Below are 12,491 nucleotides of genomic sequence, written 5' to 3' on the forward strand. Positions count from 1 at the left end.
TGAGATCTGCCGATTTGTTTTTCATCCGGAACAAATCGCAAAGCTCTTTTTGGGAAATGCTTTCTTAAAGTTTGATTGTGACCTGTGTGCGGCAGAGAGGAAACGAGAAGCTCAACTTTCTTGACCATGACGGGCATGATCTTGCAGGGGATTTGTGGATTTGAGGCCAATATATTCACTTTCTACAATGGAAGTGTGATTTTCAAGTCTCAGAACAACAGCCTTGAGGTTGACAGGTGTTAAAAGATACAACTCCTTCCCATCCCCATCGCCATCACACCTGAGCAAACATCTCAGGCACTTCATGGACTCCTGAACAGCACACAACGCTCCTGGCTTCCTTGTCTACCCATGGGGATGGTAATGTCTACGAACCTCATGAAATGAATAAATAAACACATCAATATACTTAAAAAAGAAATACAATTTTTGTGTGGAAATAAAACCAAATACCAAAATTACAAAGAGATGTCCTTAATTTTTTTTGCCCAGCAGGGAAGACCCCACCGGCGTACAAACTGACTTCAGACATCTGAGCGGGTGAGACAGACACAAAAACAACAGGCAATGTCTGAGGAGGAAGTGAAAGAGAGCTGTGAGGCCCTGAAGCTGCTCAGATAGACAGGAGGGTGGGGGTAGCTAGACAAACACAGGCTGAGTGGCACAGGACAGGGCCACTCACTCTCAGCACCGCAGTGGGGGGGCGGCAACTCGGGAACCAAGGAGCGCCTTAACGGGGACATGTTGGTTGGAGCTCGGAGATGGAAATATGTCTAATCCAGCAACAAGATAAGCACTCTGCCACAACTAAACGTGCTCTTCAGTCATGGTAGAATTCCTTCACTACAGAAAAAAACCCTCCATAAATAAATAACCGAACAAGTTCCTTGACATATACACAAAGGAGAACAGGAGGGAAATTCACATCTAACTTCTAAGAATAAAGCACAGGAAAAATTCAATCACCTCAGACAAAGCACTGTGGTGATCGTGGGCACTATCAATGCAAAGGCAAGGCAGATAAAGGACAATCCAGTAAACACATGGCCAGGAAGTGTCAGCATTAAAAGAAAAATAAAACAAGGAGGAGCAGGGCAAAGAAAAGGAAGAGAAGGCGTCGCAGTATCAGAGTCACCAGCATGAACACTGACAGCAGCTCTCAAATCCCACAGAGCCGGGGGTGATTGAGGGGAGATGGACGTGCTTGATTATGTATCAGAACGCACAACGTCTCCAGGTAATAACAGCCCCTGAGAGAAGCAGGAGGAATTAAACAATCAACATCAAATCCAATCAACCCCTTTCATGGCATCTTAAAGCCCAAACCATTTTCTTAATTGTATTTGTTTTTCTCTCCAGTCTCCTGGCTGTTTGTTTGAAGTTTTCCACCTTTTGTTGATTTATTCCGGATTACTCTGTGAAGCCCGAGAAGGCTTGGCGGCTGGGGGCAGCACAAGCCGGATCCGAGTCTGAGCCCATCTGCTGAAAATTTTAATCATATCAATAAATAAAACCGACACGGAGAAATCATTTTTAGACACATCGCAGCACTTAGGGAGCCTAACTGGCTCAGTCAAAGTCAGGCTGTTTGCCATTTTGTGTGAGATGCACGCAAGAAGGAAAATTGAAATAACCGTGAGGAGCACAGAGACTTTGTGGAAATTGGGAAAGCGGTGCATTAAGACTCGAGAGTGGGGCCACAGCTTGGTCAGAGTTAACAGTGGACAAGCTCAGCCAAGGACTGGAAAGTACAAGAACCAAGCATAGAAATACAACAAACTTCACTTAGGAAATCCAAGTAATGATGTAAAATAAATAAGTGCACTTAGTATAGAGTGCCTTTGATAAAATGCTTGAACTTTACCCAGAGAAATCAGTGGCTCTACAAAAAGCTCTGTCTGGTGCCCACACAGCTCCACACTGGCTCACAGACACAATTTAACATGCCCATCACATTACCTACTTAAAAAAAAAAAAAAACTTTAAATTATGGTTTGATATCAACACTGAAACTAGATGCCATTTTATGTGATGCAGGTTACGCTACATGTTCAAGTAAATCTGCGAGTTTCCACAGTTTGTGTGCCAGTTAGTGAGTGGTTGAAATAGAGCTGCAGGTCTCAATCAGGCTGGACAAAAGAAGACAAGCGGCCCTGAATATTGATTGCAGCCTGAGGACCACTTTTAGGAATGAGATCAAAGTCAGCAACGACTTTAGTGACAGAAATCAGGCCATTTAACCAGAAACGTTTCCAAGAAAGAGAACTACAGAAAAGAAAATCGGGCTCTTAACCCACAATTGACACAGCTGAAACATTTCTGACACAGCCTTAAGCTGTAGTTACAACACATTCAGTGTGACGCGGGCGAGTGGCTCCTCGTTTCCTCTGCACCATAGCTGAATTGTCCTGGCTTCCTGCTATGTAAGAGCGGTCCTCCGGCTTTTATTGTGTATTGATTCCTCGAAGTCCATTGCCAAGATGACAAACCTTGTACACACAGATTCCCGACAGATTCATTAGCCAGGATTCACGCCTTCTACCACTTATGGCAAAGCAGGCAGATGCCCCACAAATGTCAGTTACATAACGGCAAACAAAATTACTGTACTTCATCAAAGGGCAGATCGATTCGTGTGAGCGCCAGGAGACTGTGCTGGACGGCTCAGCATAGCTCTCCCCCACAGGTATCCAGTCAACAGGACTCTGACAGGAGCAACCAGAAAACTTTGTTACTTTTCAGCTGAAGCTGGAAACTGTACCAATCAGGTTTACAGCTGTGATTTAAAATCAGGAGCCATTCGTAATTTAACATCAATGAAAGTGTAAAAGAGCCTTAAGTCACAGAAACTGCAACTAGAGTGACAACCATACCAGAGAATCCAGTTATAGCCCCGTCACCAGAAGGCAGGTTTGGAGTTCAATATGATTTTACAATTGGGAATCCTACCACAAACTTTCAGACACTTGAGCTGTTCTCATCGATTTTAAGATAGCTATGAAACCCATTTTCTGTCCTGTCCTGTTCTGTCTTTACTGCATCCATCTCTTGCATGATATGATTCATATTTGTTTGGGTTTTATTATTTTATTTCCGTTTGGGTTTTAAAATAATAGTGAGATTGCATAGATTTAATGAGGGATAGCCAGAGGGGTTGTCCTTGTCTCTGCAACAAACAGAATCGTAATAGCATCCCTCAACACTTTCACTTTGAAGATCGTCTGACACCTAACTTTAGTCAAGTGCTCAGAATTCATTATCTTGCTAATTAAAATTAAGAAAATCAGGGCATGTCATGCATAACTTTTTTTCATCACATAAATGATAGATGACAAGAAATGAGAGCTGCAGTAGCCTGACAAAACAACACAGCGACCACAGCTGGGAAATAAAAATATAAAGAGTATAAACTTGCAGCTGGGATTCTTTTTTTATAAGTTGCATAATTGTTGTATAATTGTTTTTTTTTTATGAATTGTATAATCCCTTGATGTAACTCCTGCCTAGTATACCTCATTGAGAAGTAAAATAATGTAGCTGTGTCCACTGTAACACAACAGGATTTTAATTATTTCACATCCTGTTCTATAGAGTTCCCCCCTGAGTCTTTTTCAATGCAACGCATTGGTGTCACTGGAGAACAGAAGTGAGCAAAACGTAGGGAGAACAATGTCAGCAATTCCTAAGCAGAGTTCATTCCTCTCCTGGAGTTTCAGAGGTCAGGGCTCTACTACTTAATACAGGCCGAGGGTTACTGTTGGTTGTTTTTGTTATTAATCCTAAGTGTCTCCGCCTGAAAGGATGAATTAACAATTTGCCTGTATGCAGAGAGACTGTAATAAATCAGTGTGAGTTGCTATTGATTGCTTCCATTTTCTTGGTTCCAACTATATTCAGAGATTGATGCACTGAACTACAGGCCCTGAAAAGCAGGAGGACTCTTATCTTGCTCACCACAAGACAGAGTCTAGAAGGGCCTGTTCACACTTGAACTTAATTAAAAGCTTGATTAAAAAAAAGGATCAATTCTGCAAAATTTCTACATTATATGCATAACTCTGCAGATTATTTGACCCAAAGCATTTCTTGGCACTAGCACACCTGTGCAAACAGTAAAACAAAGGGGCCAGTATAGTTTTTTCCTCTTGAAATCTGGTGTACATTGAATGGACTATTTTGGGTAAGCTGAATCCACATAAGAATTCAGCTGCTCAGTAAGGAACATACTACAAAAAGATTTAAACAACAACCATCTTCAAACCAGGAAGTGGAGAATATAGAAACTGACAAATGGAGAAACTTTGCCAGCCACACTGGGATGGTTTCAGTACTGCCATTTTCTACACTGCCTTGGAGATTAATGTCTGCAGACAGAGGCCATTTTCACAGCCCAGTTGACGAGCACACTTTAAAGACAGGCCAAGTCTTCCCACCGATCTAACAGGGTTATCTAACTGACCTCCTGCACACAGAGCCACAGCTAAGTGACACACAAGCTAAATTGGAAAAGCCAGCTCAGTGAGATATGCTGACAAACAAGATCTGGCCAGTACACTGGATTGGCTAGGTCTCGCTGTCTGAGCCGTGTCATCCTGGGGTTTAGGACCCAGCAGCAGGAAGCCCAGTCACTGCTGGAGTGTGGGTCAAACACCTGCAATTGCTGAGATTAAAGGTCTGCTCCTGCTAAACCAAGAGCTCAAACTGTAATCCCAACTGCCCTATCAGTCTTGTCTTGAGCCATTAAACTGTTGAGATACTGCCAGTGTCACCACTCTATATCACTGGGGTCTTCTGTATCATAGGGTTTAATTTTGGATACAGGCAGACTGGGCTAGTTCCACATGGCACAGATGTTAATAGGATGGGGAAAAATATTACTAGGGTTAATCCTGAAATGTTTAAATAATTCCTTGATGATGAATCCCCTCCAGATATAGTTTAATCTGTGGTAAATGTAATGTCCAGGTCTATCTGGCTCCAAGCTCCTAGATCCCCAGCTGATATCCGGTGGGAAATGACTGTCACGCGTGGCCAATGAAAGGACGTAACTGAGCTGTAGCCAGGCCCTATGTTTGGCAGATTCACTCCTGGACATGGTGCCTATTGGACAGATTCCCGCAGCTGCACAGTCAGCCTGACCCTTGAGACAGCCCTGCTTCACCCCTCGGGGGCCAGGGAGCACTTGGGAGATACTGACGTCCGGGGGGTACACATAAATTCACAACTACAACCTAACTTACACACAGATTTATTCAAACACTCTTCCTCTGCCGACACAGACACTCCCGGCCCCACAGTGTCCCACTCTTTTCACCGGCCATGCCCAGAGAACCCAGGAAGCCACTGACTAACTCCCCTCCCGCCCCTTCATCCAGGCTTCAGGATGCGTTTCCATGCCAACCACACAAAAGCTGCCAGAACATGACAGCCGCGTCGAGGGGACGGTGCATTAGAAGCTGCCATTTCCGTCTATCGCTCCTTCCACGGAAAAAATGTGCAGATCCTGTGTATAATTTTTATTTTCTTCTTTCACAAACTAGATAAGAATTGTTGGGGGGGCTCTAACCCTGGGCAGGAGGGGTGTCTGGCTCAGGTCTTGAGGTGTGTGAGGAGGAGCGAGAGATGTTAGAGTTTCACACACTGGCATGCACCAGGCTATGAGCACTGGCCTGAAGATGACAACAACAGGGAGAGGAGCCCACTGGGTCAACAACAGGAGTGATGGAGACAGGACAAGGCCCCACCATCCACACACAGGCCTTATATCAGAACTACAGCACCCAAGGCATGCAAATGTATTTTTCAAGCAGTTAAAGAATGATAATAATAGTATAATAAGAGAGTAATAGACATATTGTGTCAGAATCCTTCCTCAGAGGGCTTTAATCCCCTGGAAGATGACCCCAGAGCTCCCGAAGACAGTAATTTTATACATTACATTATACCTTCCCAATAAATCACAGTGAGAGACAGTGTGTACTGTAATCAGGGGGATTAATTTAAACCGTGACACGCTGTCTAAACTTGTTTTATTTTTTGGTGACGTGAGTTTGCTCAGATAACGTCAGTAGTGAGGGAGATATCTAGGCAGGTGTTGACACTCTGAGGAGGAGCTGCTGTGCACAGACAGGAGCCACAGGTGCAGGTGCAGCTGACTTCCTTCACGCAAGCTGCATTGACACCCCCCCCAAACAGGCAGAGGAGAATGTCACAGAGAGCCGCTGGAATTCTGCACAGTCAGGAGCCCTGTACCTCCCAAATCCCAGGACCCGACACACACACAGTCCGCACAGTCCGTATATCGATGTATACCTGGAGACCAAAAACAATCCCAAAAAGAGCAACCGAGTGTCTTGCACAGCCTCTGAATTTCATTCGAATGGCCTACCAAGTCCAATGGAAGAGATCCACAATAACATGTACGTAATGTTCAGTGGCAGTCTTATAATGGGTGGGTCTCAGTTGCACTTTCATAAGAGAGAAATTTATAGCCTTGTACTCCTGATTCCCGGGAGTGAAAAGCTGAGGACAACAGCGTTATTGTGAGATTTCTTGGGCTGAGGGACATCCTAGTGGCCTGTGAGAAAACTGCATCAATGACCTCAGAATTGTACTTCATCAATCTGTGGACCAAAAAAGTTAATCATGAATCAAGACTGACACAGCCTGGCGTAATCCAGGATAACACTGCCATTTCAGTTACACTGATGCAAACTAGAGAGAATGAATGTAACACTCTAGCAATATCTCACAATGATGTTGTTGACCGCAGCAGTCTGGATCGATGAGTAAAATGTGTGGACTGGTAAGACAACAGGTTTGCCCTGTTCTGCCAAAGGGTCATTCTTGAACACACAGATGCTATGGAAACCTCACCGTCCTTGTACACATTCATAATTCTCTACAGGGGGAAAATAAAGGGACTGGATCACTTCATCAGATTGACACATGTGGAAAAGCCCTTACACAAAACACAAGAACAAGTTCAACAAAACAAATAAACCTTTGACTTTATTGGTCTCATTTCAGTACCAAATTCTGTGGAACCCTGAGGAGGTTATATTTTAATAGTTTGATTATGAATAATTAATATAAAATTCATCACATTTATCACTTCTCATAACTGTGTATTCGGGAGGAAGTGAGACTACAACCACGTTTTTTGGGTTATTTTTCAGTTGGAGACATCTGAACGTCACGCACAGCGGGGATTTTCTAGTTTTTTGGTTCTTTTTTCTTCTTCAAAATCAGTTTCATTTGCGTACTGCACCCTGTCTGCTCAGGCGATAGGTGTGCTTATCAGAGTTTCAGAGATTCTGCAAGCTGCATGTACTGCAACCCGGCTTGAAAGGAAGGAAAAGAAAAAAAAAAGAAAAGAAAAAAACGCCAACTGAAAAGATTCTGCCAAGACACATAAGAAGGTGCTTATCGATGTCCCATTTCTCTCTGGTGGTGTTATTTCCCTGTTTCTCTCGGGTGGGTTTAAGAGATTATGACATCTTTCATGGTTATAGAAAAATGAAAATGTCATTCAAGTCAAGAGCCACCATTATTCTACACTGGATGCTGTGCAGGATCCATTGCCCTCCCTCCTCGCTGCCTGGTACTGTTAATAGTCAGTATTTTCCTTACCCTTGCTCCCCCTGGAAGAAGGTCACCCTACACAACTGCATTGTGGGAGAGCAAATCTAGGCACTCTCTGTGTCAGCACTCCTCACAAACACCATTTCAAATCAGGCCGAGACAGGGAAACAGGATACAACTGAATAACATTGTTGGTTGTGTTAACCCTATGTTTTGCAATAAATTCATAATAAAATCCATTCTGCCTGATGGGATAGCCGGCATCAGAGAGGGCAGATATCTAAATAGCATTCTGGCCTACGAACGTCACAAACACAGCATGATAAACACTTGCAACGCTCCATCACTGAGCGGAAGGAGTAAGGCTTTTACCTCAGACGCACTTTCGAGAAAAAGCTATTTTCTTGGCTTTGATAAAAAGAAACATCCTGACTGAATGCAGCAGCAGCAGACAGGGTTAATAAAGGTGAGTGTAACCCCACAGACTTTGGTTTCTGAACATGACAAACAACGTCTGTAGCTGCCTGGGCCTAACCACACTGACCACAATCTTCTGAAAACACCTGTCAAAGACTGCACACACACACACATGCGCACACACACACACACAACCTCCACACTGGGCTCCCTCACTCACATAGTGGGTGTATAAGGCAGAAAAAAAACAAAAAACTTTCAAAATACATTTTGCCCTGAAGCCAGGATTGGATACACACATTTTAGGTTGAGTACACACACAGAAGGCATGTATCTTGCATTGCATTTGTCTGTATGTGATCTGGTTTCCCCTTTTTATGCAAGAGTTATAAATGACTCCACATGGTGATGAATTAGGCATGATATTTGGCCATTCTGTTTGAACATATGCATTGTGTTGAATCTTAATGTGTCCTTAATAAAATATGGAGCAGCGAGTTACGGGAAAGGACCATAAAAGGACACTTCATACCCCCCTCGTAGATCATAGATTTATTCATGAATTATTCTCCCAGGGCTGGCATAAATAGAGAAGGACAATGCCAAGAGGCTCACTCTTCTGCACCCTAGGAACCTGATCAGTTCAATCAAACACACTGGGTATTACAGAGTAGGGGAAATGGCTGGAAATCAAATGAATATGTGTTTGATCAGAATTAACTATACTGTGGAAACTTGCTTTTTGTTTTCAGTTATAGCCACACTTCAGAAAATCCAGACAAAACAAAACATGTCCCAGGTTTGTGTGTTTTTACTGTGCTTACACAATGAGTTACGACATATCTGAGTTCAATCCCTGAATCACTTCCCGTTTGGTTTTCCCGTGACGCAAAAGGGCAAAGTCCTCCGCAGCGCAAATACGTGACAACCTCTGATTGACTATGCAATAAATACAGCCATTGTTTACCAGCCAGGCACCTTGAACCTAAGTTGCCAATTACTGTAATCCCAAAGAGAAGCCCAGGATCTCGGGCCTCTCCGATTTCCTGCTTCTCTTACTGATGCACACAGATCTGTGCGCTGGGATCTCTGCCACCGCTCAGCCGGGCCTCTCTCCCTGCTCCATCCGAGACATCGCTAAAACCTGTTGACAGCTTAGGAAGACTTAAGTGACTTATCAAACTTAAACGCATTACATCAATATATAAATATGTTTGTGTGTGTGTGTATATATATATATATATATATATATATATATATACACAAACACACACATATTATATATAAATAACTAAAAAGCACATTTAAGTGCAAATGCATCTTAAAGGGCCAACAAGCCCAAGTTAAAACCTATAAACCATTACTATACATTTTCTTCCCTTCATCAGTAAATGATTAGTTTCCCTAAACAATCAGCTTCATGAGCAGCACATCTGATTGTTGTGATCACAGTTCCCTTCAACTACAGTGCTATTGAACCTCAACCACAGCAAACTACCCGTCTACATGGGGGTTATGGAACTTCCAACCTCCATTTTGTTCTACCTTCTTCTGTTACGTTACGAACACGGATCAATGCATCGAACGCATTGGCCTGGTTTGGCCGACAGTCAGTGTCGTCTAGTGTAACACAGCCCTCACCCCTCCCTTGCCAAACAGCACAGAGGACACTGCTGCTGTTATCTAATGTCCCCTGCTGAAACACGATGGCCAACCAGTACAGCCCTCCAGTGTCTTCCTGGTTAAGATGGAGATCTGCCATCCCCCTCCTACTCCCCCTCCCTCCCCAGGGAGGACCTGTCAATGCCCCCCCACTCCCGCTGCCTATTGATCCAGCCCTTGTGTGGAGGCTAAAGGTCAGCCGATAGCCTGTTTTGTTGCCATTACTGCATGGAATTACATCCCTAGGGATTACATATGCTCTGCATTGTATTTACATTAGCATCAACACTTCCTGTCACAGGGGCTCCAGCCTCCCAGAGTCGCCCCCTGGTGGCCAGAGAAACAAAAGCCAGACAGAGCGGTACAGACTGGACACTGGTCATCCTACAATGAGATATTGGGGCTTTCTGACTAGAAACACTGTCACACATGGGGAGCGCAGTAATACATTTGAGTATACGCCACTACCACTATCGAATTACAGCTACAATACAGTATATTAAAGAGATATACCAATTCTTACTTTACTTTAAAGAACACTGTCTCTACTTCAGTAAAATATTGCACATTAAATACAATTATTAGTCCATTATGATTTATAACCATATAGCCTACATCACCATTAAACAGTAATGCAGTCAACTACCAAGATCATAACTGAATAACAATTACAAACAGTACATTTGAGATTACTATCGCTATTGAATTTGAATGTTAGTACAGTAGAGTATAGGCCACTGTCAAAACTGACTCAATATGACTACGATCTACAAAAGTTTAATTGATAGCAGACATAGAAATTGATTGATAAATCGTAATGCATAAAGCACTTACATCAGGACAGTATTCTCTGTTGGCAAAGACCAGTTATGCAATATCGATCAGGTTAAATTCCAGTCCACTGGGCATATTTTAAAAAGGAGCAAAATAGGTCAGAAAAGGGCAATTAATCATAACCTAAAGCATTTGGGAGTTTGAGTAAGAAGTACAGAGCAATCCCAGTCCCAAACACAGTCTGGAAATCCCTGACTATGCAGTCTGTGCTTTAATACACCAGCAGAGTGTGTGTGCTGTGCGCCACCGGGACTCACAAACTTAACTGTTGATGTTCTGACTGCAGTCCAGGAGAACTATAGAACTACTTGCAAAGAGATGCCCTGCGCCCGTTAATAAAAACTGAACTTGGCTATCTTTCCACTTGCTGACTAATTCACAGAGAAGCCGTTATGTTTATTGTTCTGTCATAATGAGAAAGCACGTTTTACAAACTAAAGCCACATTTGGTTACCAACACAGTTTTGTGAAACACTTAAACATAATTGCCACCACAGGGCCAAGCACTTCTTGTTTGGTTGTGTCTTATATGCAATACCTAAAGGAAATCTGCTTAACCACACCTGACACATTGCAACTGATTTTCTTTTAATCATGTAACAAACTTCACCTATAAATATTTTTCAAATGTTATTAAATTAAGAAAGAAAATCTCAGTTATGCTGCATGAGTGCAGAGGTTTGAGGATCCATCAGCAATGAGAGTTAGACCACTCTGATGTCCATCTTATCTAAAGATCTCCCGTCCAGAACACTTTACATTATTGTAAGAGTCCATTATGCACTCAGCATTAAGCACTTGCTAATGAATAATAAATATGAAACTTCAGATACATCAGTATATTGTACTGTAGACATTTTAGTCAAATATACAGGATTTGTTTCAACTAGGAGAAACTTGTGTGCAGTAAAGCAGGTGGAAGTGTCTTTTGTGCAGTAAAGCCACACACTCCAGCAGCGGAAACACCACCACAAAGCGAGATCAATTCAACTTTGAAGTGTCAAATTGTACAGCTCTCACTTTACACAAGGTGTTATGGATTTTTCCTTCTTCAATACTGATGCACTAAAACAAGTTATTTTCACACTTCTCTGCCAAACTCTTTAAACAATCTTTCAGGTTTGCTCACTATTTATCAGTACACTTCTCCACTACAGCTAAGGTGCCTAGCCCACTATCCATACTAAACCTTCATCAAGATAGCCCAGCCACAGTCCCCAGTCCTGCTTGATAATTTTATTTGAAACCTGGGTGGGTGGGGGGTTGATCCGTTCAGGAACACGACCCCCTGTTGCAAAATAAAGTTATCTTACAAAATAGTTCTGTTTTCAGTCTAGTCTAAATTGCATCAAGTAAGCACTGCCTTTACTGTTGCCATGCATTATTGCACATCCAGCGGGCGGTACGACAAGAGTGGCGAAGTGCAACAGTATTGCAACATGCCGATACACAAATGCTGAATTCAAATGTACAGTTTGTACAGATCGCACTGGTTTCACCCTCAGACACACAGTCCGCCAATGCTGGTTTTGCGTCCTTGCATCAGCAGCAGCGCCCCGCACACCGACCCGGGCTGACCTCCGCACACTCACAGGCAAAGGGCTCTCTTTAAAGCATCCTTAAACGCACATTTTATTCATCTTAATCCCACCACCCCCCACCCCAAAAAAAAAAAAAAAAAAAAAATCACGATGGCATCTAAGCCCGCAACAGGGATGCCAGCTCCAAATAAAAGTGATGCATCTCCAGAAGAGATACTGACCGCGGCTGTCCTCGTCCATGCTGCTGCAAGGTGTCCGCGTATCCCCGGCTCGTCCTGTCAGGATCGTCGAGCTGCTCAAGTCGTGTTTGGTTTCTACACCTGTCTGCTGCGTCCCTCTGCTCTCCTTCTTCAATCCCTCCCTCCTTCTCTCCCTCTCTCTCTCTCTCTCGTGTTGGCAGTAATGCTTCCTAGGACCAGCTCTCTGACGGTAGTAGCACCTTCATCCTCGCAC

General features: G+C 43.2%; 1 protein-coding gene across 1 annotated transcript in view; it reads right to left on the reverse strand.

The window, feature by feature from the left end:
- cyth1b (cytohesin 1b) overlaps positions 1–12,400 on the reverse strand; it is a 91,412-nt gene extending 79,012 nt beyond the window's left edge. The window contains exon 1 of the mRNA XM_066704495.1: positions 12,260–12,400. Coding sequence (XP_066560592.1) covers positions 12,260–12,278 — 19 coding nt within the window. The 5' untranslated portion in view covers positions 12,279–12,400. The remainder of the gene's footprint in view (positions 1–12,259) is intronic.
- Positions 12,401–12,491: the final 91 nt, after the last annotated feature.

The sequence above is a fragment of the Amia ocellicauda genome, chromosome 5, assembly GCF_036373705.1.
Source record: "Amia ocellicauda isolate fAmiCal2 chromosome 5, fAmiCal2.hap1, whole genome shotgun sequence".
Taxonomy (NCBI): Eukaryota; Metazoa; Chordata; class Actinopteri; order Amiiformes; family Amiidae; genus Amia; species Amia ocellicauda.